At 33.4% G+C, this 27213-nt stretch overlaps 1 protein-coding gene across 1 annotated transcript; it reads left to right on the plus strand.

Moving 5' to 3' along the window:
- The first annotated feature begins 4717 nt into the window (after nt 1-4717).
- Nucleotides 4718-26734, plus strand: LOC145684768 (venom serine protease 34-like). The gene is made up of 7 exons (XM_081757140.1): nt 4718-4854; nt 6722-6749; nt 8503-8665; nt 13429-13646; nt 20244-20443; nt 25132-25195; nt 26508-26734. Exons 1-7 carry the CDS (start codon nt 4786-4788, stop codon nt 26627-26629), a joined length of 864 nt encoding a protein of 287 aa, XP_081613266.1. The 5' UTR covers nt 4718-4785; the 3' UTR covers nt 26630-26734.
- Nucleotides 26735-27213: the final 479 nt, after the last annotated feature.

Raw genomic sequence — 27213 nt, forward strand, 5'->3', positions numbered from 1 at the left:
GCGTTATTTCTGGCCTTATAAACATCTATTAATTTGACCCTGCGTCAATGGAGTCGCCATCCTTGCATGAAGTCGCGTGGGAAAACTAATCAGAAGGTCTTCAGATTCAAATTTTGATAAAATCGCATAATGTGAGGTTATTAGACGTTATAATAAGTGGAAAATACATAACACATTGTTCACAAAACAATCTTATATTCTAATTCAAAATTTAGACATATGGTTTAAATCCAAGCCAAACATAGTACAAATAAAAATACGATACATATGCAGCTATTATCATCCACTCCAAAATACACTACACAAAATAATAACAGAATCCCATATACTTCAATGTTTCCGCGACTTTTTGATATATACACATTCCATCTCATCGATAATGTTTATTATTATTATTATTATTATTATTATTATTATTATTATTATTATTATTATTATTATTTGTAGGACTATTAATCGTCTCCTCCACCTTATAATAAATAATATTCTGCCTTTCGTAGTAAAATCATCATATTCATAAAATTCGTCGTATTACTTATATTCTCACTCATATCTATATATATATCATTCATTATATATATATATATATATATATATATATATATATATATATATATATATATATATATATATATATATATATATAATGACCATATCTATATTTTTTACTCCTTTAAACCTATTAAATATTCAAATAGCATAAATAACTTTTTGGGCTGATTAATGTATTCTATTAAAATTAATAATAATAATAGTTCTGGATTAAAATACATATACTACCATGATATTATTTCAGATGATCAACTTACTCATTATCATATATGAAACATTGCAAGTATTACGTTGGTATGCACGATTAGGTTAGACATTTCATTAATTGACTCCAAATAATGAAAACTAGATACATGAAAATTTGGAAGATTATTTAACTTTGAATAATTTTGAATTCAATCAATCCACTTATTGGCAGTGGCAGCACATTTAAGGAGAAAAAGAGAGAGTGAAGTCTCTCCCGACCTAAAATTTAAATTAGTGCTGCATTTTTAATTATCTACTTCGTAAAAATGAGAGGGAACGCCTTTTGCAACCCCCAACAATATGTACGGCGTCCCACAGGTTTCTAAAAAAAAATATAATGGGCAAAGATAGGCAGGGGGACGGCGTGGTGTCATGCTGCTATTTATCTTTTCAGATTCACTTTTACCCCTGCATGTTACTATATTTCATAAATACGGGAAATGAATTTGTCTGCCGGGAGAAATATGGGTATTGGATATGCCTATATGTTTTTCTTTTTAACTTGGACAGTGGAAGATTTTTTCATTTTTCTCTTTTTTGCAAGAAAATAGGATGACACATAAGAGATGGCAGGAGCAATATTTTTCACTTTTAGTGGAAGTTTTCTCCGAAATGGATTAAAATGTAGAAATTGCTTGAGTATTTGCAGAGAAAGAACCACATGGTATTGTTCTCTTTCAGAAGTGGACAAGATTTCACTTGAACCCACTTCTGCAATTATTTTATCAGTTTCCTGTAGTTTCTTGAGGTTAGTTCTCTGACAAAGTAAGGGAGTTTATTCTGTAAGAGAGTTTCTTGTAGTTTTTTTAGGTTAGTTCTCTGACAAAGTAAGGAAGCTTATTCTTTGTTTTCTTTTTGAAGAGGTTCTGCAGCAGGATCTTATTAACTAACTAATCTATTCAGGAGTTTAACTTTCCAGTGATTATGTGTAATGTAGAAAATGTCCATTGTTTAGTCCCATTATCACGCTGCAGCAGGAGCAGATCCAGGCTGAATGTGTGTGTGTGGGGGGGGGGAGGCATCGTTCGAAGTCAAATCAAGGTAAAAGTGTATTGCAAGAAAAAAGTAAAACAAATTTAGAAACTTAGAAAAAGTGTAATTAGAAAATTAATTTATTTTGAAATGGATACTGATGGATTACAAATAATAATAATATGTAAGAATATTCTATTCTGAGGAAGTGGCCGATTGCCCCGATCGTCCCCCTGGATCCGCCCCTGCGCTGCAGCTGTGTTGTAAATGGGAATCGGAAAAGGTCCTACATGTGCTAATAAAATATTTGTAAACTTGGCTGGTATTTTGTTACTTGCAGCATGTTAGCTATTGTTTATATGCAGGAAATCAAACAAGTGTGATTCCATTTTGCTGTTGAAGGTTTTTGTTTCAATCAAAATAGAGAGAGGTGAATAGACAAATATTTCACATCACGCAATTTCCGAAAATCATGTTAAAATGAACAACAACTACCCTAGAAAATAAACCTCGCTTGACTTATTTTCTCCTCATTGTCTATCATTTTTTATTTGTATCTGAAATTGTAACCTTTCTGTGTCCAAGTTTCCTTTTTTTCTCCGATGTATGCCGCTATACCCGCTGTTATACGAGGTGGTATGGTCAACTTTGGCTGCTTTTAGTCCTCAGATACCCATTTCACCAGTTTTGATGGAATCCCTGGGCCGCATTTGGACGAGAATAGAACAGTTCAATGAATCCCTTTTCAATCGCTAAGTTTGAACCTAACTTTTATAAGTTATAAATACTTAAATTGTACTGAACTCAAGCAATACACAGTGTTTCATACAATTTTTTAAGCTAGGACAAGAAAATTGGAACCACATATACAGTAGAACTTTTGGGTGTATATTATCCAAAATACATTTCTTGCGCTTCAACACACTGCAAGCAAAGCTCGTACAATTTGTCAAAAAGCTTCTGAACATCCTTGACGTTAAAACTCTGAGTGTTTGCAACAACATCAGAGTAGGTTCATTTCTGCCACAAACTTAGTTTCGTGAAATAGTAGTGCTTATGAGGAGAAATTTAGGAAGATGTGTAAAGGATATTATCAAAAGCTGATGGATAAGCACATGTCTCCGACTTAGTGCACTGTCAATCAAAAGGGATCATCTGCCGTGTTCGTATTTTGTATGGAACCGTTTAATTTTTCTTCATAGATCCTTCAATATTTAAAGATAGAACTTTTCTTGACGGTCCTGATCCTGATCTCCTTTCATGGTTTTACTTAAAATGTCCAATAAAGTCCTTAGTTCTACTTACAACAGCGCTATAATATGATGGGTTCTTAACTAAGTAAATCATCCAGCGATGAAATGTATTCACAGTCTGTGTAAATGTGTTAATAGTTAACTTACAATGTTAGAATAGACGTGAGATAGAGATTTTGAAATGCACATTTTAGATGTATAAAGTTGGAAGTTTTGAGAGATAATTGTCAATGAGATTGACGTTGGTTTTAGTCTCTCTTACCAGAATAATCTGATCTACGGTAACACTGATTTGTTCTCTATCACTAGGGTTCATTTTGTACGCCGTCTTGGATCTCCCGAAATGTTTCACAGTGCTGAACTCTGCTATGTCCAAGTAACCATACTGTGAAGATATGTGTATTTGGACACATGGCAAAGTATCTTATTTTGAACAATGGGACATTCTATTTTTAAAAGAACTTTACAGTGAAAAGAATAACCATTCGTTTTAAGTTAAACCACCTTTCGATTTGTTTCTAAGTTCATTTGCCTTTGCTGTTTGTCATTTACTTCTTACGTTTGTAATTTCTCAATTAATAAAATAACATTTTGCTTCCCCGTCCGCATTCCTATCATCACCTTACCTTGGTTAATCTACGAGCACGCACTTTTTCATCGAGACGCAAATCAGAGTGAATAACCCAAGACATGAACCCGGAAGGAACGCCATACAAAATCGATTGAAAGACTATTGGAAGGGAAGTCGACATGGAGCGAGAGACGAGTTAGAATGTAGACCACGAGCTTCATTTTGAAATTTACGATTGATAGCCTTGCTCTGTCCTGTAGAGTACCTTTGTTTCGGCTCACGCCAGATAGCCGTTAAAGACGATGTGTTGTTTTTATGAGAAGAAGTTTCGACTCTAACTAAAATTGCGGTCCTCGTAAAGTTCGTTTCTCAGTCCGGGTTTCGCCGACCCTTAACCTTGGTTACTTGGATGACCAGCCAGCCAAACAGAGAGATGAACGGAAGTCGGCCCACTGGAGGAATCGTCGAGAAGGCAACCATCAAACACGCAAGTAAGTGCAAGTAGATTAACCTATCCTAAAAGTTACTCCCTTCTTACCCCTCATAGAGAAATAAAATTAAGAATGGGCTAAAATGATTCCAACATCCGTATATTATGATTGAAAAATATAAAAAACAATTAAAGTATTATTTTGAACTGGTACGTAAAATGTAAATACATGCATTAAATTTTGATGTATAATTATTATCCAGTCATACATTAGTGACTTTGATACTTTGAGGATTGAAGTATACAATAATTACGATTTGTAATGAAATTTTAGTAAATCTACAAGAAATATAGTGGGAGTGGAAGAAATTGTTTTGTTTATTTGCATGTTATGATACGCATTTCCGCTGAGAACATGTAGCTAAGAAACTGAATATCCATTTACATGACGTTTGCTTGCAATAAAACTATTTAGGTTAGATTGATAAAGGTAATCTGATAAAAACAAGACGTATTAAACTTTCAAATGGTTGTATTTTATTTCTTGTAATGTTTGTTCTTTTAAACAATACATATACTTATACGCAACCGAAGAGATCGTTCTCGGGAAAAGTCAAATTTAAGGTATTTCTCCTTAAATAACTTGGTTACACTTCATCAGGTTTTATGAAGAATATTTAAAAGTTAACAGCGTTGTAAGCATTGAACAATAGTATGAATTATGCAAGAAATAAACAGGTTGCTCAAACGGAGTTCTAGATATGTCCAGTGGGAAATTTAACTTACATTTGTTTATGTTGGGATGTACTACATATTTATTCTTTCACAAGGTAAGAAAAACATAAGAAAATAAAATAAATATAAACTTCTGTATTGTCGCTTATCACTAATGTGGTTTCATTAATAAGAGTTTAATTTTTCATATATTTAAGTAATATTATTATTGTTGAAAATGAATATTTTAACATTGTGAGTTATCTTCTGGTTTTTGCTGAACAAGATATTGAAAATTCAATAAGTTCTATAATTGACAGAATAATTCTAATAACTGTTTCCTGCATATAAAAAATGATAAAGTTCTTTATTAAGAAATCCCCGCTAATGTAACTTGTCGATACTATCACTTGTAGTACACTTTTGATAATACATACACATCATATATATTGAAAACTATACATTCCATTTCTATGAACATTTATGTAAGAACTGTAAGATCTTCCGAGTTTTATACTTTTCATTGTGTGAGGTTATTTTGTTGCAATATTTTCAAAGTAAAAGAAACTTGAAATTCTAATTCTTGATAAGTGAAACAAAATTGATTTTGTCTACTTTTTCAGACCAAATTCATTCAGTACATCAGTTTAAACTGCATTGTCTACTTTCCACTTAAATATTTTAATACTCATAAATACATATTAGTGAAAGATAGATATACTTGGTATGTTTTTTGTCATGGGAAAGGTTTTTATATGTTGTATGAGCATGTTGCATTTCATGGGAAAGGTTTGTTAATATGATTATATGAAATAAATAAATATCACACACATAAAACGTTTTTAAAGATGTAAGTACGTTAGAGTTATTAATTTTAATTATGTAGATATGGAAACTGTGTTTGCAATAATTGTAAGGTTATCTGTTTCTTTAAAAGTTTTGCAAAAAATTATTCTCACTTCAGAGAAATGATATTCGTCAAGAATTATTTAAGTACTTTAAGGAGTCAGTATATGGAAATTAAAGTATTAACTTACTACAACATGAATGTTTGTTTCTAACAAAACTGGTTCATATTATGATTTTATATGGATGAGAAACAGAATGTATGTTCTATGTTGTCTCTTCATTTCCGAAATTACTAAATTAAAATTTTAAAGCACATATATAGAATCGTAAGTTGTACAAAATTTCATATGAGATTGCAATGAAATGAAATGAAATTCTTGAGTTTTACGTCCCACGGTTATGCCGGTTAGGCTAAAGGAGACGGATATGAGATTTCAATCGACGCTACATGTCTCTTTTAGAGCGTATTACAGAACCAAGTAAACTGTCTTGAAACCTGGTGTAGAAAATGAGTGATTTAGTAATTAGTGCTCGTTGTAGGTGTTATCATTCACAGGCTTACTATTTGAAAAAAAATGCGAAATTCCTTTATTTGTTTTTATTTTGTGTATTAAAAATTCAATTATTCATACTACCAATTATGATGATTGTACCTTTTATTCTTAATACTGAAATTATGAGTATATACATTATAGTTTTACTAATGTAAGCAGTTAAGAATATAAGTGTACGAATGAATAATTTTGAAGAGTTATATCACACACTTTAAGAAACTGCCTCCAATACGTGAGTGAAAGTATCATATATATATATATATATATATATATATATATATATATATATATATATATATATATATATATATATATATATATTCTTTTATAACAGAATAAAAATACCAAATATTGGAAAATGGTTTTACTGAATTTCACAGAACTATTAATTATATTATCCGAGTTCAAAAGCGAAGATAATTTAAGAATAAGATATTAATTTTGTAAGTTAAAACTTCAACCAATTTGAATCATGGTTTCAATTTTTCTAATTTTGTCTCTAAAGGAAATATAAATGATTCAAATATATATTCAACTATTTCATTATAAATAAAAAAGTAATAGTTTCATTATTTTTCAGACATTAGCTCGCCGTTTCTTAAACTGTGGTAAGTATAACATATATATATTGTATAACACACGATATTTATATCCTGTTGATGCAAATAATTATGCTTAAACTCTATTTTGGCAATAGTATTTATTTATTATTTACTTAATAATGTATTCATTTATTTGAGCTAACAATGTATCATTTAACAATAAGAGATTAGATTTGTATAGCACATAAGGGACAAATTCAATAACCATGTTTTCTCTATAACAATATAAATAATATTAGGATGGTATAAATATTCACATTATATTCATATATCTGAATAAGGAATATTTTTGTCTTCCTGAATACCTATTTGTGTAACTATACTGAACATTTTGCTCTTTTTTCTTCTATTTGATGATAAACTGTGTACCAGGATGGGCTGATATATTTCTTTTCTTACTTGCATAAACATTCGTAAAGAGCTCTTGAACTATTCAGATGCAAACGGATATAGTACTCTAAAACTTCAAATTTCGTGTCATTTGTTTTATATTTTTCAAATGAAAATTTATCGTTTTCATACACTGCATATTATAGCAATGTAAGATATGATACTTATTACTTCAAGTATGATAATGAGTACTTTAAAATGTTGTGAATCTTCGAAAAAATAATACATTATGTTACGTTCGATAACACAGCTTATGCAACACATAATACAAACATAGTAATGAGCAAGTGAAAAAGAGATAAACAGCTATATGCTAAGATTTACACAACAGATATACGAGAAGAAAAAAATTGATAGAAGAAATTTATTGTATATGATATACATACTTTGGCTGTTTTTCGACGTAGCCACAATACATCTCTAGCCATTTCTGATAGTGTGGCACAAGGTTCCATATACACCCTGTATAAAAATCTGCCTTCTGAGAGTGCAGCCAGTCCAGAACCGACGTCTTGAACATTTCACTGTCGTTCAAACACTTCAATGCACGCCATCTTTTCGAGTGAACAAAAGGAAACAAATCACTGGGGCAGAACCGAAGCTATAAGGGTGATGATTGTTTAATTTCCATCGAAATCTTTGAATTGTTTCAATAGTAAAACCAGATGTATGTGGACAGACTTGGATCAGAAGAATTCCAGGACGCAACATTCCTTTTCGCTGATATGGAAATCAAATCCATACTATGTACCTTTAATATATTTTTGTTGTATAACTGTCCAAGTGTGCAAACTAAATATTTGAACTGTATGGCCATCAGATCTTGAACCAGATTTGGCATTGACTTATTTATAATATTGTTAAACGTACATCTTGGTTTTAAAATACTTTGTAGATTTATCAATATTATGAGCATTCCTTCCTAATAGGTTGAGGAGACTTATTCAATCTTATATCATGAATACAGATACATGATTTTCATTACATTCATTTTGAAACGCCATCTATGAGTAATTTCCAGGACGTAGTAACTTATTTAATTATGCGTGCTTATCGCTTTTAAAATCCAGTGAAATCACTTTAGGCCCAGGTTTCACACTATCTTTGATTTTGAATTGTATTTCATTATACACTTTTTGTTGTATTAGTATTTACCTAGGTATCTTCTATTTCAATATGTAATTTTAATTCCATGTATTCCTGTCTCTTTCAAAATGTAATTTTTATCCTATGTATTCCTTTCATAACAGTCCCAGGGATCCTGTCCCCATAGGTTAATATACCCTGGGCTAGAGTATCGTTGGGATATATATGTGTTGTATGCATATAAGAACTTTAGTAATTGCACTTTTATTTTATTTGATAATAGAATGTGGTATTCTGAATAAAGAAAATCGAATAGTAGGAGGAAAAGTTGCAAAAGCTAATGAGTTTCCGTGGCTTGTTCTGATACGTAACGAAGGAGACATACATTGTTCAGGAAGTATTATAAACAATCAATATGTTCTCACAGCTGGACATTGCCTCTATGAGTAAGTAACTGATATCAGCAAACAGATTTGGAATCTTTGCATTATATTTTAAAAACTAACAATAATCAATATCTAGGTACACTCATGTCCAAAATGATTGTCGCATATCTATAATTGTGTCCTTTAAGAATATAATTTGATAATGATTTTGCAGGGTACTTTTAATACTGATGCTATGTCTATAATCGGGAAATGTATATTTGTGGTAAATTTCATAGGAAAATAATTATAAATACGTAAATTAGAATAAATAAAACAAAACGTTGCTAAATAGACAAGAAAGTTTTATTTTCGTTTCATTGTTCTTATTTACTGCTCTTTTGACATGAAATTTGCCACATACATGCCCTTGTCGATTATAAACATACTAATATTATAAGAAATACCTGGCGAATTTGTTATCAAATTATATTCCTACAAAAACATATTTATAGACATGCGACAATAATTATGGACATGAGTGTACATTTTTAAGTCAAGCATGTTGAAATTATCGAAAACAGAACTCAAGTCATTGAATAAAACAAATAGATACCAGCTTCGTATTCTTGAAGTATTTAGACACTGCAAAAGAACCAGATGTATAATCTTTCCACTCTGTTGACGATTTTGATTTTTCCGTTCTTGTCAGCAATTTGGCTATATAACTTCCATCGATTTCTTAAAGAAAGCAGACTATTGCTCGGGTTATTATTCGGGATAGCACTTTATTGGGATCAAATCCATGTATACTTCTCTCATAGTGTATTTTTCTGTAATGAATCAACTATCAGTGTTTGGACAACTAGTAGGATAGAAGGGGGAATTGGGAGATATGTTTTTTGTCAATTTTTGTTTTCTCACAGGTTATAGGTATGTTTCTAGTGTTAAAGCAGTGACTTTATGTCGCAGATTCTCCTGCATCTACTCTTGTATTGGTAAGCTTTAGGCATCTTTACTTTTGATACTGGAACATTTTTATTGTTGTTGGTCTGTTTTCCACCCAATTACCAAGGTGGTAATTGGGTGTAAAATGATTATAGCCATTGCCAGCACACAAATTCGTGGAGGCATTGGATGTAAATGAAGAAATCTCATGCTTTCATTTGGTGTATATAACTTCTATTCCAGTTAAAAACTAATAGCTTATGTGGGTAGAAAAATATACCTTTGTTTAGCAAAATAAGAGTAGCTCATTTCTAAATCTCAAAGATATTTTCAAGCCTTCCAGGTATTGTTCATAGCGCAGTATATTGTCCTGTGAACTTAATCCTAAATGTATCATATACAAGAAAAAAAAAACTATAAGCATCAAGACTTTGGCCGCAAATGTAGAAAAAATATAAAAAAACAAGAGAACAGACCCTGGTATTGAAACAAACATAGGAGAAGGTAATAAGACCAACGCTACTTAACAATAAACTATTACAATAGAACATGTGTTGGAAGTCTGGATTGATAAACAGCTCCTATTTACAGCATCAGCACTATTGCCATACGCAATTGCCACTGGAAGCCTAGGTTGAATAAAATAACTTAATAAGCACAATGCACTATGAAACAAAAATATACAACACAAAAGACATGTATAGCACAGCATTTAAATGAATCATAGCAAAGAATGTGCAGTTAAGGCACTCCACCCATTTACCCTCGCATTATGCGTCCAATCACCCAGTGGGGTTAAGTGAGGTACAAATTTTAACAATATTTCAAGTACCTCACAGTGGGGATTCGAGATTGCTGCACTTCATGCCACCATCCTTCTGATGTTTTTAAGCAGCAGTAAAAAATATAGCTCAAAACATTAACAGATGTGCGATTTATTGTGACTCAAACCAAAACACACAGAAACCTGAAACTCGGTTTCAAATATGTCATTTCTCAACCAATTCAGTTTCTTTTATTTTTTGTCATTATTACACCCTCTCAAAATTCATCTAACAAAGTAAGCTATCTAACTCCTCGACGAGTATCGCATTGAAACTTGCACAAGTAGAAGGACATGTTGAAAGATGGAAATATGCTTACTTCTACGATTCGCAACGTCGTCGAACAGGAAGTAGAATGATTATTCCCCCATTGCCCCTGAAAGTTATGTACTTTGGTCGTACATGCCAGAATGTAAAATGAAATGAAATCTTTGAGTTTTACGTCCCACGGTTATGCCGGTTAGGCTAAAGGAGACGGTGATGATGAGTGATGAATGAAATGGTGGAATGAAGAAAGTGGGGGAAACGGGAGAACCCCGAGAAAACCCACGCACACGGTGTTTGTCCACCACAAAGTTCACGTGGCGGGGGCTGGGATCGAACCCAGGACCCCAAGCACCAGAGGTGAACGCTCTACCACTGAGCCACCGCGGCCCCCATGCCAGAATGTAATACACTGGAACTTCTTTTCTCACGAAGACAAATATTGCAAACTCAAGATGATAGTCGCTGATGATTATGATCTCTGGTACGTCATTGATGCAAATTGATGTCAAATGGAACACGATACTCGATCGTAAGTTCCAAACGAACACGTTTACCCGGTGGAGAAAAGGGACAAGCTGAAACCACAACGCAAAAATGACTTTCTATTATTATTATTATTATTATTATTATTATTATTATTATTATTATTATTATTATTATTATTATTATTATTATTATTATTATTATTATTATTAATAATAATAATAATAATAATAATAATAATAATAATAATAATAATAATAATAATAATAATAATAGTGGTGTTGATGGTAACAGTAGTAGTAGTAGTAAGATTAGCATTCTTAATATGAGCAGTATGGTGAGTAAAAATAATAATAGTGAGAACAAGAAGACCACAAATGTATTGTTCGGCCCGTTCAGTAACGAAGTAATTCGGCCCGTCTTGAGTGTCCTCTAGCACATCTATAAAGGTTTTAAAATCCACAAACAACCATACCTCAGCCGGGATTCGAAGTCGAGACCCTTGAGTCGCTGGCTTGACGCTTCCACCAACACGAACATAAGGTTGGCAATAAGACGAATAAAATGACAACCTCATAGCATCCAGCTCAGAACTTGTTCATTTCGAATGGAGAGTATGGCCTGTATAAATTACTGTACTTTGCAGCGAATTACAGTACTACTACTCCTACTTCGACTACTCATAATAATAATAATAATAATAATAATAATAATAATAATAATAATAATAATAATAATAATAATAATAATAATAATAGTAATAATATTTTATACCAGTGGTTTTCAACCTAATTCCGATCACGACCCCCATATTATCATATCCTCTTGCCAGCAACCTCCTTATAATTTGTCGCTTGTAATCAGCTTGTGGGATTTTTGCGGAGATCTCACTATATAAATCTATTTCTATAGTGGTAAAATTCATTTCTTGTATGTAGTGGATAGAGTAACTTCCCGAAAAGCGAATGGATTAAAACCAAATTTGGTCATTTCATTCATATTAGAAATATCGAATCCAATCCTTCATACTGTTTCAAAATGGAAGCCGCTTGAAAACTTCATAACTCCTTTAATTTTGGGTCATATGATTAAAAAAATAAAGTCGATTTGCATTCTTCTGGTATTTCAATATGCAGTTAAGTTTCATATCGTACCTCTTTCATTTAAATTAATTTTTAACCAACCCTGTATCTGTTGAAAATGTTTAGTAAACCAATTTTTTGTTGTTCTTGACAGTATGTATACATTGTCAATCAGAAGAAAATTCAAAATGATATTTAAAAATATTTCTCGGTATTAGGTTCTAATTATATTTACCTCTTTCGCTTATTTTCGCGACCCCCAGGTTGAGAAAATCTGTTCTATACTATTTCTTCTTCTTGCCGACCTCGTTTCATTTCGGTTGAGGCGTCAAGCCAGCGACTCAAGGGTCCCGCCTTCAAATCCCGCCTTCAACCGAGTAAACGTGTTCGTTTGGAACTTAGCTCATCCGTGGCTAAGCGGTTAGTGTACGCGCCCGGAGACCCGGGTTCGATTTCCGGCGAGAGCTCATGTGGCTCGGATTCCACCTTAATCAGTAGGTCCACGTCTCATATAGCCTCGCTGCTGAAAAGGGACGTTAAACTTAAAATCAACTCAACTCGTTTGGCACTTACGATAGGTGTATCGTATTGTGTTCCACTTGACATCAATTTGCATCAATGACATACTAGAAATCCCAATCACCATCGACTATTATCAACTTGAGTTTGCAATATTTGTGTTCGTGAGAAAACAGGTTCTAGTGAATCAGATTCTGGCGTGTATGATCAAAGTACATAACTTTCAGGGGCTATGGGGAAACGATCATTCTACTTCTGTTTCGACGTCGTTGCAAATCGTAAGAGTAAGCATATTTCCATCTTTCAATATGTCCTTCTACTTGTGTAAGTTTCAATGCGATACTCGTCGAGGAGTTGGATAGCTTTCCTTGTAATTTTTTTTTCGATCAAAATTTTGGTGTAATTCAATTCCATAAAAATATACTGAAATGCAAAATATACATTTTTAAAAAGTTTTCCACCCAATTACCCCTGCACCCAATTACACCTTCTACCCTAAGAAAGTAAAATTATATTCAAGTAATCCATTTACTATTTTGAATGTGCTATGAAACTATCAAACTGGTATTGCATAAGGAAGTAATAGATACATAATCTCAACTTTAAACGTTCACATAATATTGAATTTGATGATTTTTAATTTTCTACTATAGTACATATATTATAAATTATATGCAAATATACATATTATTATCCATTATTAATTTACCATTCTTTCTAGGTATAGTCTAGACGCTATTGATGTTGTTCTTGCTGTTCATGATCTTCGGTACAAAACCAGCAATAAATCAACACCAGTTTTAAAGCCCGCCAAGTTCACAATTCATGAAAACCATCGACGAGGGGAAATACACGATTTTCATGATATTGCACTTATCAAACTTAAAAGCAAGATACGATTTTCAAGGAAAGTTATGCCAGCATGCCTTCCTCCAATGGGTAAGTCTTGTGAGACTGACAATCTTTCCGTTTCCATTAACTTGAACCTAATGTGTAATATATTTTGAAAAAGAGATAAAGATAATTATTGAAATCAGAGCATAATTAGTTATGCCATTAATAACATCAAATGTAAGGATTCTCATACTAATATTTTAGACCTGTATGTTCATGTTATAAGTTATGAAGTGACTATCAAGAAAGTCCAGGAACTATTAGGATAACAGGTTTCTTTTCACAAGTGATTTTGATTGTCAATAGGTATCATCCCATTTCCAACTTTTCATTTTATCATTATCAGGTTTCTCGTTGTCACCGTCTCTCTTATCCTATGTACACTCATGTTCAAAATGATTGTAGCATATCTATAACTGTCTTTTTGTAAGAATATAATTTGATAACGATTTTGCAGGGTACTTTGAATACTGGTACTATGTGTATAATCGGGAAATGAATATTTGTGGTAAATTTCATAGGAAAATAATTATAAATATGACAATTAGAATGAGTAAAATAAAATATTGCAAAATGGACAAGAAAGTTTTATTTTCGTTTTATTGTTCTTAATTACTGCTCCTATGACATGAAATTTTCCACACACATGTCTTTGCCGATTATACACATACTAACATTATAAGAAATATCGGGCGAATTCGTTATCAAATTATATTCCTACAACAACATATTTATAGACATACGACAATAATTTTGGACATGAGTGTACATAATCAGGGCCGTTAAATTAAAAAGAAATATTCTGGAGAAATGATTTTATTCCCTTTGCAGCTGATTGCTTGAACTAAACAAATTATTCGATTTGATGTGTAATATTCTAAATAAGAACAATCTTTGAAATAGTATTAATAATGTAATCACTAATCAAATGTACATTATCACTCACTGAAATCATGTTGGGTAAAAGATCGTTGATCTCGTCAAGCACGCAAACGAGAACATCACCAACGCGATGAAAGTGGATGCAACAGTGTTATCATTTCCAGTAATTGTACCGAACAGAAAAGGAGAGTCTATACTTTACTTCTTTTTATTGCTCATCAGACAAGTGGCATTGGTACACTGTCTTTTAAACCTATGGACTCTTGGCATATAGAGGCATTAATAGAAAACTAAGCGATGATGCGTGTAGCGGTGTCTCTTCTTTTGATTGACTGCTTTCAAGTACTTGTAATTATTTAAAATGAAACGTAAATCAATGGTTTCTAGCAATGCATAACTACATTAACTTATTCACACAGAACTCTCTTTCTTGGCTTTAGGAATAGCGTACGTGCCCTGGCGCAGACGATCTGGGTTTGGTTCCTAGCGGGAGTTCAAATGGTTTAGATTCCATGTTAGCTGTAAATCCGCATCTTATATAGAACGTTGCTGTTGAAAGAGAAGACGCTTGATTAGTTGTAGGCAGTAAGCACATGTGAAATTCGAAACATACACAAAGTATAACACATATCCAATATTACAATTCCTGTACTACTACATATGAACCCTACTTGCCTATCAGAATTAATATTATGATTACTTTTATATGCTGTATTTCTTATAGTTCAACTAATATTTCTTAAGCAATTCATCAGACACGATAAAAGAAGGACATATTATACAAAGTTTTTATTTTCTCTTTTTAGCAATACTACATAAATATTGAATAGTTCATAGTAATGAAATAGCAACTAAATCATTGATTGAAGTTGTCTCAAATACAATGTATTAATAAACACTTCTTTTAAAGAGACTCTATTACGTTTTAAAATTAAAATACCCTCACTGCATTTAATGTGGCCACCCGTCTATTTGCACTCACTATGTTTTGTAAACAAAAATAAATATTGAAAAGTGGACTTCTAATTCGCAAGTTTCATTTGATTTTGTTTGTTCTCAGTTTAGCTACCGTTTCAGGAGCGAGGCTATATGAGACGCGGACCTACAGCTTACCATGGAATCCGAACAACATGAGCTCCTGCCGTAAATCCAGCCCTGGTCTCTCAACCTAAAGGCGTGTATACTAACCGCTTAGCCACGAGAAAGCTCCGCTAGCTTCATGATCAATCTGTTATTTAATGTATTTAACTCCCTGCATTTCAGAACAAAACATGGTATATGCAAATAAATGGATATCAGAATCAGAATGAATTCTGTCCATTACTATGGTTGTCTTAATTCCTACTACCTATTAACATAATTTCTGTAAATATTTCTGTGAATCTGGATGCATGTAATGACCTGAATTAATAACGCTGAAAGCAATCGATTAGCTTGTTTCAAACCCCGAAGATATATACTCGATTTACTGGGTCATTTTTAATTCTTCTTAATTTTTGGAATCAATATCCTCCCTTGTCTGCCTGTTTCGTATGCCTCTCTGAAACTCTCGGTATATACAAGAAACAGAATGTACTTCGAAGAACAGAACTCACGTTCCGAATCAGGCAAAAATGACACATTACAGAATCAACTAACATCTTTACGAGAATTTTGAAGCAGTATATTATGCAGCATTAGATGTGACACTACAATTGCCTTACATACATGAATTCAACTATTTCTTACTCAACTATTTTCTTAAGAATCTTGATCTTTAATGAAAATCAATTTTTGATTATAGCTTGTCACACGTCCAGTTACGTTTTTAAAAAGCCTGTCTAACGGCTCACATCTTATGTATTGAAAAGTCTTGCATTGCTAATAAAACTATTTCAAGAGTCCTCACGATGGATGAAGCATTTAGTTCAAGTAATAACCATAGATTATATAATGTATACTCGAACAACGTTTTTAATCAATATCTTAACCAGGAAAGAAATACTACAGATCACAAGTAGGCAAGTTTTAAACTGAACTGCTAAATTTTGAGGCACTTCGTAAATATACTATATACATTTTCACTGTATCAACAATCTACTAGAGGCCTACAAATTGAAATACAAAGGTTGTTCAGTCTACATTTGGCCAATTTCGATTTACCTAAAAAATTAGAAGAATTCATGGCGCCAGGTCCGTAAGTGCTCCATGTGTTTCTTTTGGTTCCTAACAATAGCCTGGCAGCGTAATTACCACTGTAATACGTTTCTCTGAAGAACTAGGAGGGGAATCTTGTCCCATTCCCTTTGCACAGCTTTCCAAAGTCCTTCCACAGTTGTCACACGCCGTTTTCCCAAAGCCCGCTTCAGCAATCCAAATCCACAATAGTCCATAGGGCTTCCATCTGGAGATTTAACAGGTACCTCATTGAAAGGTATCACCTGTTTACCACTTGCCTCCTCCATCTCCCTGTAGAATCCGAGGGACGATCGTGGTGTATGTGATGAGGCCTTGTTCATGTGAATTCCGCACCAGATTGGCGTCATTTCCGTACATTGTTGGAATCTCATGATCGTAGATCAGTCGCATGATCTGATCTTGAAAATACTGCGAATTTATTTTGCAGTTCTTTGCCATCCTACGAATCTTCATTTTACCTCGGTAACAGTAGCCAGTAACAACTATGAACCCTTTTTGGAAGGATTCTTTACAGACATGGACCCACCTTCTGAAGTTCTTGCGCCTTTCTTTCGGTACATGATGGCTCTCGGTTTGCCGCAGTCGGAAAAGTAAATCCACGCTTCATCGAGCCTTACGACGTACATCCACCTTTGTTTTGGCAGATGCCGTTCGTACAGGTTCCGGGCGTTACACTTTCATTCCTTTTGGTGGGCATCCGTGAGAAGATGGCCACGAGCTTTCATGACTTTTTCCAGCTTGAGTTGATAGTGTAATGTCCGGCTCACAGTCCCCAAAGACGTCAAGACGATTAGCCATACACCTTGTGTTGGTGAATTTTCTTGCATTGCCATTTTGCGAAGTTTCCTCTGCATGGTGGAGGTGGCCTTGGTGCATTACCGCTTTCTAGACAACCTCGTTGGTGATCCAAATGGTGGAGCTTCGTTGCCATTGTACTTTTTAATAACATTTTTTATTCCACTTAAACTGATGTTGCAACCATTCTTCTGCACTGTTTTCTAATGACAGAAACACTAAAGTGGGCGTCATAAAGAGCAGCACCATAGCCTTCCCAAAACCGGCTTAGTTTGGCGGCATTTTGGTCACAGAGCGGAAACCGACACACTTGGAAACAAATTTAACACAACACTCAGAACAATGGTCCTGTTTTGTGCGTTATTGTCGTCTGTGTGGAAAAACAGCTCCGTTCCCAGGAAGCCAATGCACAAAACTACAGGACGCCACGGGCCAGGTCGAGTGATCCATTCTGCGCAAAAGGGGGAAGGAACGAAATCGGCCAAACGAAGGCTGAACAACCTCTGTAAGAATCCAACTTTAATGAATAGAAAGTATTGTATGGAGGATGTGCAGTTGTGGTTTCATAAATATCTCAATAGTTTTATTTTTCTTTCCTGTTTTGATAATTCAACAAAATGAACGTGTTTAACTATGAATCAATTCATGCCTTACTAGTAATATTCATGCCTTAAAATTTAGAGAATTATAACATTTTAAATTTATGAATCTAATTGAGGGGGTGAGTGCAACAGTGGTCTAACCCACATATTTTAAAAACGGTGAAAGATCAAGTTAAAGTTAAACACATGTGCTTTTTGTATAATATACCAAAAGCAACCACAAGTGGTTGAATGCGTCATATATATATATATATATATATATATATATATATATATAGTACAAAAAATCACACGTGTTTAACTTGATTTTTCTCCATTTTTGAAAATGTGGGTTACACCACTGTTGCGCTCACCCATTCAACTTTAGTTTATGTTTACACTGTTTCCTATATATGTTTATCGCATGTCACATTCCTTGGGAAAAGACAAAAATAAGTTTTAAAACTTAAAAAATTGTAAACGACGAAATTATTGGAAGATTGATTAGCTTTTTCTTTACTATAATTATCGTCTCATGTTTATGCTTTGTAGGGTAAATGGACTATCTGTATGTTTGAAGTTAGTCAACCATTTTAGAACCCCCAGACGAGTTTTAGGGCCAGTTAGACGTACATGAGAAGTACACTCAGAGTTAACATGGGATTGGAACTACAAGAACACCCACTGGAAGCCGAATCCCTCGCCAAATTCGTCTACGTTAGCCATACAACTATGAGAAAGCTGTGTAGAGTTTATGGGATTCTATAGAAACAACAATACTAGCCAATATAATACCATGTTATACAAATATTCTTTCCGTAACAGATGGAACTCGAACTTCAGACTGTCTTGCGCTCGCCATTCAACATCTTGGATCACTCGACTAGACTCGTTGTAGATTTTGAAAATTGAGAAAGTAGTGCTCATTGACTTTATCTATTAAATACTCCTTTGGAACACATGGATACATACACAGATTGTTGCTATCTTTTAGACATAACACTACAATTAGTTGAGAACACTTGCTTTTTGACATTGATTCTCCAGGTATATGCTCCGACCTACTTGTTAGGAGCTGCGATTAGATGGACAATGAAATAGATAGAAACAAAAAGTCGAAAATATAATTAACACACTTCACACAGTCTCGTCGTTTATCTAATATTTGTTTTAAACCAAACACCAATTTGAAGAAGGACGAATATTATGAATAAACGGTGTAGAACAACATACGGTAATAAGTAATAATTACTAACATTTTGAAGAACTATTATCATATTATATTATTGTTTTATTCAGCGTTTGGGATAATTACCACTTCAATAGTTATTGCTTTTACATTTCGTTTCAGAGAAATGCACTATCACTCATTTCGTCCTCATGAGAGCCCCTCTTAACCTCACTCTTTTCCATTTTAATAAATGAGAGTGAGGGTGTGGTTGGAAGATTCAGGCTTAATATCAATAAAAATCAATTTCTTAAATAATATACATATATATATATATATATATATATATATATATATATATATATATATATATATATATATATATATATATATATATATATATATATATATATATATATACATATATATATATTTGTCAATTTCATGAATACTTTTTAAAATTTCAGAACGTACACAATTATTGTGCTACATGGATTCTGTAGCAACTAAGAAATTAACTCAATCGTTCAGTACGAGATGCACTACCAAGTAGATCAGCTGATGAGTTGTTTTCCGGCCTCTCAATGGGAAGAATTGGTTCGATTCAGTGATTAATTTTTTCCTCCTACAGTTATATTTATGTGACTCCCCTCGACACAACAATGTTTATACAGTACTTTTTTAGAGCTAAATGTAACGTTTTTCAATTCCCTTTATTTCTTATAAGAAATAAGAAATTCGTAGGTAGTCCAAATCCACATATATCCAGTAAAAATTTATGGAATCTTTACAAGTATTCGATTTTTTTCTTTTTGCTACGAATGTATTTGGTTATACATTGTCCAGTCACTATTGGAAGCAACTGGAAGCAATATAACGTATAATAACTGCTACAATTTGTTGTTTTAAAAGGCAACGAAAGAAAAGGAGTGTGTGTGTGTGTGTGAGAGAGAGAGAGAGAGAGAGTCGAAATAAAACTTTAGAAACATTAACAATAAATTTATGTAATATCATGGAATATTATTTTTTACCCTATAGGTTCTGATCCAGCAGGAAAACATGCTACGATTGCGGGATGGGGTAGAACTGGAACATATGATGATCCATCCTATATTCTTAGAAAGGCTGAGGTTGATACGATGTCACGTAAAACATGTCTTAAAGTATCACAATACAGTCCGGAAGATGTCCTCAATGACAATTTCTGTGCCATGCGGAAAGGAGTTGACTCTTGCTCGGTAAACACGTACACTTTTGTTATGAAACTATCATAGAACATTATATTTTAAAACTAAGTTTTGCAGTGTAAGTTTCTTTCACGTACGATATATGTGAAAACCCATACCGGATGGAATTCCCTTTAGGCCACTCCTGGTACAGAGAAAACACAAGCATATTACTTAAACAGAATTAGGCAAACATTAGCAGGATACTTGGACAAGTCAGACCTGTGGATGGGCCCCAGCAATGAAGACTTTCTCATCTACGTAGCCATCTATAGTAGTAAAATATGCGATATGAAGTGGAATTTAATGGAAGGTAGACAGTTTCAAAACTAGTGTATTTTAACTGTAACTGTATTTTAAAAAAAATGTTAGTTATTATGATTCTAACTTATGTACCCGTAACAACAACATCTAGAAATAAATACAATATATGAGAATATACATCCAGTGCTTGCAAATCAAAGAAGAAGTAGCCTTAGTATTGTGAAGGTCATACACAGATACAACGTGCGAAATTACAAAATATGGAACTATATTGCTGTTCTTTATGCAATGCACTTTCTTAGTGGAAGGAATTGGAAGGAAAACATTATATGAGCAATGACAGAATTTTAAGATATAATGTTTATGCAATAACTGTCAATATCATCATAATCATCATAGGTATTAACAATCACGTGCCCCAATTAAGAAGTTCCACGGTCTTCAGCTAACCTCTCCGTCTACACGTGCGCATTTTTTGTTTTGATTTCATCCGTCAGCTGCAGCCGCTTTTGCCCCCTCCCTCTTTCCTGCCACCATACCTTCTAGCACTTCCCTCATGATACAGTTCGTTCTTAGCCAATGTCCAAACCAGTTTCTCTTCCTCTTCACAATAATATCTTACATTGTTCTTTTTCTTACAAACCATTTCGAACCCCCTTTCATGCGTTTTCCGCTCGATCCAAACAATTCCCTTCATTCTTCTCTATACCAACAATTCGAAGCCTTCCACGGCTTTCGAAGGCACCCACGTTTTTCATGTTTTTACCCCCTGCTTTTACCCCATACTGTGCAATATTCCACACGAAACATTTTATGAATCCTTTTCTTAAGTCTTTATTTAAGGTCCCACAAAATAAACTTTTCTTCCTCCTAAATGTATCTTACACGATTCCTAACCTTGCTTTTATTTCACGTGCGCACTTACTATGATCATTAATAATATTATCCAGATATCGACAACTAGTCATCTATTTCCCTCCTCCATTTCTATATTTGACGTTAACCACTTCGTTTCAATCAATCACCATGGATTTTCTCTTTGTAACGTTTATTTTCATTTTCTTAAAAATTTTCTTAAAACATCATTCGAAAATATTACACTAATGCTTAGTCTTGAATTAAAATTACGCAATATTTAGGTAAATAGGTAATATTTTTTTAAATTCAATTTTCTCCAAGAAAAAAACGATTGAAATAGATAAACCATAGATACACATGGAAAAGTATAAAAACCACGAATAGCATCTGTGTATCAAATAAATTTAAATGCCTATGGCTTAATGATCTTCACTCCGCTCACTACAATTTTTAATACTTTCTATCTCAACTCCGAATCTACGAGCTCGAACATTATGCTTGAGTTCCCGAGATGTCTTCCCCAGGTGGTGGTCTTTGTTGTACAGACAACTTATTCCGACAATACCCTAGAAGAAAACATTATTTATATAATACATAGTGATAGAATTATGAGGTTTTGCGTGATGAAAGCTGTTGAGATTTTGGTTTGCTGAAGACCATCGATGAACTGTAGCTTGTGCTACGCTCATTTTACGTTTTAGTCTGTAGTACGTAATATATGAAGAAATGTAAATGAATTAAGAATAAACAGTGAACACTGTAGCAGTGTCACCCAATGTCAAAAATTATGCATTCTCTAGATTACGTTATTGTTGCACATTTTTCTGTGTAAGTGAAAGAGCATTTGATTGAAATAAATTTGTAGCTATTTATTCAACAATGCCAATAAATGTTCTATTCATCCTAAAATAGAATTGCTTAGTTACCAGTATTTTGCATGTCTGTCTTTCTTTCCTTACCTCGTATACATATTTTATAATCTCACTTCACTAATATGAGGATCGAATATGAACAGCTATATCATCCCAAGAACGAAACTATTAAATTTAAGCAAAAATAACATAAATAAGAAGTAAATCATATCATATTTGCAAAATGATACTAAATAGACTAAAAATGCGATTAGTTTCAAAGTATCTTTCTCAAGATACTATCTACTTCACTTTCTACATTTGTGATGTTCTTCATTATATTTAAGTTACTGAACGAATTTTAAATAAAATATGGAAAGGTAGCCAGAAACCTCAAAAAATACCTCTGGTTTCTCATATTTATGGTGTAGCCTAATCTTCGTATAGAGAAAGTAACGGATTCTACCAATAAAAGTGTGAGAATTGTATCATTCAAAAGACATTCAAATATTAAAGGGTAAATACAATCAGCACTTTAGACTATGATGTTTTATTTTGAATTGAGTACTTTTATTGAGTACTATGATGTTTTATTTTGAATTGAGTACTTTTATGTACTATATTCATAGTTTTTAAACTTTTAAAATCTTTTTTTGTAAATGTATTCAAAGAGCCTGTGACACATCCATAAGGTGTCTGGGCTACAACAGCCGATTTTGATGAAACTTGGTAGAGTAATAGGACACCTTCCAAAACTAATGTAACTAGCAGGAATTTGTCGAAAAGGCTGTAGTTTCCGAGATACATTCGATTCATTAAAGATGACATTTGTTCTGATATTTCGGGAACGGCCCCACAGAGATCAAGCAAACTTTGCAACCCATAGTAGGTACATGATAGCTTTTAAACGAAATTAAAACGAATTGTCTGCACCTGCGCACAACAGCGCATAATGTGCAAATAATTATGCGCATGCGTATATCTCGAAAACGTGAAGACTGCGATATATATTTTTCTCTTGCTTAGTTTTAACTACATGACGTGTATAACATAATGTAAGAAAAAAACTAGACTCAAACGTGAGCGTTTTCAAGCAACTGAGGTGAGAAAATGTTGGCGGTGGTCTGTGTCCGGATACCACTCTCTAGTTACGGCACTCTGTCTCGCTTCTCAGTTATACATTTCAATTACACCTCTAAAAGTCATATAGTTGACGTTAATAGTCGCCGTATTCGGGTCGCAGTGATAACAAGTAGTGTAACTCATCAATGTTGCAGAACATTAACACAGTATTAAGAGAGCGTAAGGATAAACTATCAGGCCTATGGTCTCGGTGTATTGGAACTAGTGGTAGGCACAAAAACAGGTTTTTCGTTTTTTAGGAAAACCAAACCGGGTTTTGAAAAGTTTCAAAAAACGATTTTCACCGAAACCGGTTTTAATCGAAATCTGTTTGGTTTTCACTGAAACCGGTTATCAGTTACTCCAAATGAGGTTCGGTTTTCGACCGGATCCGGTTTCGGTTTTCTTCAAAAACGGTTCAATTTTTTTCAAAATTGGTTCTATTTCTGACCAGATAGATTCCGTTTTCACAGAAATAGTTTTGTTTTCCAAAAGTTTTCACAGAAACCAGTTTTGGTGAAAAACCGAACCGGTTTTTGGAGAAAGCCGAAACCGGTTTAGGTTTAGAAAACGAAACGGTTTCAGTGGAGAAAACGAGCCGATTTCGGTGAAAAACCGGGCTGGTTTTGGATAAAACCGAAATTTCGGTTCTTCGGTTTTCGGTTTTTCTAAAAACCTGTTTCCGGTGTTTATAAAAACCAGTTTTGCCAATCCCTAATTGGATCCAGCCTATACTTTTTGCGAAGTTACTGCTTCACGTGACGAGATGAGACAACTCCACAGTCTCGTCTCATGGCCACACTAACTTCATATAGGTAACCTTATGGGGTATGATTTTGGCAAGTTTCTTTGAAGCATAGATACCTGCATCACACTGATGTATTCCAATAGACTGCGACCATAGGCCTGATAGTTTATCCTTACGCTCTCTTAATATTGTGTTACTGTTGTACAACATTGACGACTTACAGCACTTGATATCACTACGAATATGTCGACTATTAACGTTAACTATATGACTTCTACACAGGTGTATATGACTGGGAAGCCGAACAGTAGGGTGCCGTAACCAGAGGGTGGTATCCGGGGGCAGACCACCCCGAACATCTTCTCACCTCGGTTGCTTGAAAACGCTCACCTTTGAGTCTAGTTCTTTTTTGTTACATTATGTTTTACTCGTCATGTAGTGCAAACTAAGCAAGAGAAAAATATATCGCAGTCTACGTTTTCGAGATATGAGCATGCGGACAATTATGTGCGCATTATGCGCAGTTCTGCGCAGGTGCAGACAATTCGTTTTGATTTCGTTTAAAAGCTATCATGTACCTACTATGGCTTGCAAAGTTTGCTTGATTTCTGTGGAGCCGTTCCCGAAATATCAGGACAAATGTCTCCTTTATGAATCGAATGTATCTCAGAAACTACAGCTTTTTCGACCAATTCCCGCTAGTTACATTAGTTATGCGAGGTGTCCTATTAGTCTACCAAGTTTCATCAAAATCGGCTGTTGTAGCCCAGACACCTTACTGGATGTGTCACAGTCCCTTTAGTGAGAATTAAACCAAATTTATGGCAACTTTCATCTTCATTATAATTTTATTTCAGGGTGACAGTGGTGGGCCAATAATGACACCTGTACCACGTTCTAAAGACAAAGTTCAGCAAATTGGTAAGTCGGAAACACAGTAGATACAGTTGCAAACACTAAAATTGCCATTAAGTAAGCTAGAGGGAGTAATCCGTGGTATCCCACAGCTAAATTTGATACTGCTGAGTTTTATTTATTTAATCACATACGTCATCAACAGTTATCCTAATTGTAATAAGTCGATCATTAATTTGCAAGTATTTCTCTTTCCTTGTATTTCTCTTCTTATTCTTTTCTCTCTTTTCATCCTTTTCTGCCTTTACCCTTTGATCTTAAGGATTTCTTTCATTATATCTACTCGCCTAGTTTTAACTCAAGTCTATTTTTTACTTATCCTTTTAATATCCCTACTCTTTGTGCTATTTCTTTCCTTCCTCAATTGTTTTTGATTTTATTCACTGTTGTTGTTTCACACACTTTCCAAAATTTCTTTTTTCTAGTTCGTGACTAGCACATTCTGTTACTGGAAGAATTTTGTTGAGCCAATGTATTCTTGTAGGTTTTACAAATTCAGTTGAAATTTCAAATTTCCTTTTTGCTATTCACCTTATTTAAAGCGCATCGTTCTCAACCCATTTCGCTATAACTGTTCAAGTTGTTATTCCAAATATGGTTCTGGTTCCTTTCTGTTAATGTTTTCACATTTAACGTTTCAAGGCTCAAGACATGAGTTTTGAATGTATTATCCGTATCTCTATTAATAACCAAAGATTAAATAATAGTTTAGTTTAATTTAAATAGAGAATTGAGGGAAAACGTTAAAGAAGAGATACGCTAAAACTGCAGAGAATTTGATTTCCCTGTAGGAGGTTTTCGAGCCACGGATCATTTTAAGTTCTTTTGATTATTGAATGTTAGCGTTTCTTTGTAGCTCTGAGGTTATATAAAACGTAGAACCATCGCTATGCGTTCAATGCGAGCAGCTTTTGCAGCATCAATGCGTACACTAGCCACTAGACCAGAGGGCAGAGTTAGTTCCCAATCTCTTTTTAACATTCTTAATTAATTGTAAGTATTACTAGAAAATAATAGTAACTCTTTTTCGATATCAAGTAATCACAGTCATCCATTTTGGCCCGATAAGTAATGCAAAATTAATTGTTTAGTTTTTTGACTAGATTTCAGCTGATAGTATAAATTTTTCTAGTCCGTATTAAAGGTTTGTTACATATACTGCTATGCGTAGACTTAAGTCAAAATCTGCATAGTCTTTTTAAATTACCTTCCATATTAATAATCGTTTGTATTAACCAAGTTTAGAGTTCTCTCAAACATTTAATGAAATATCCTTCGCTAAACATCATTTGTAATAGTTATATTTGTTTTAAAACAGGAATTGTGTCATGGGGAGACAAGTGTGCAGATGAAGATCATCCTGGTGTATATGTTAAACTTTCAGTGTACAACATGTGGATTGCAAACCATACTAGAGACGCGGCTTACTGTGCAAGATAGACCAGCGCTATATTATATGTGCATTTCAAACTCATTCGAGAGTTTCATAGCAACCATCATGTTATCATATTCGTGGAAAGCGCGTTGTGCATCATTGTAATATAATACCACAAATTTCATTATAGGATGTAAAATATTTTTAATTTTTTATATTAGATTAAAAAACATATTATTCACAAATTAATATCTATTAATAGTACATTAATTATTTTCAATCTTACTAACTTTCGTTTTACAGTAAGATTCTATCGTAAAAGTTGTGTGACATTGTTTAATGATTTTTATTTCATACTGACTATGATTTTTGCATTAGTGTTCATTATAATTGCTAGTGTAAATTGCTAATTGCAGAAATTACATAGAATTTAAACAACATTATAGCTGAAGAAGTAATTCATTTTATAAATTAGAACTTTATCTCATTAGAAACAGGTCCTTCATTTTACAAAAATCAATAATATCGTTTGGTTCTATTACAAATTAGAAGGTTTGAGGTATATTATTTAATATTGTTGTCCTAAATGTATTCAATTAAAATTAAATTATATAAGGAAGAATTTGCTTCTAAAGTTTATTTGATTCAT

Source organism: Thermobia domestica, chromosome 5 (assembly GCF_964235325.1).
Source record: "Thermobia domestica chromosome 5, izTheDome1.hap1.1, whole genome shotgun sequence".
NCBI lineage: Eukaryota > Metazoa > Arthropoda > Insecta > Zygentoma > Lepismatidae > Thermobia > Thermobia domestica.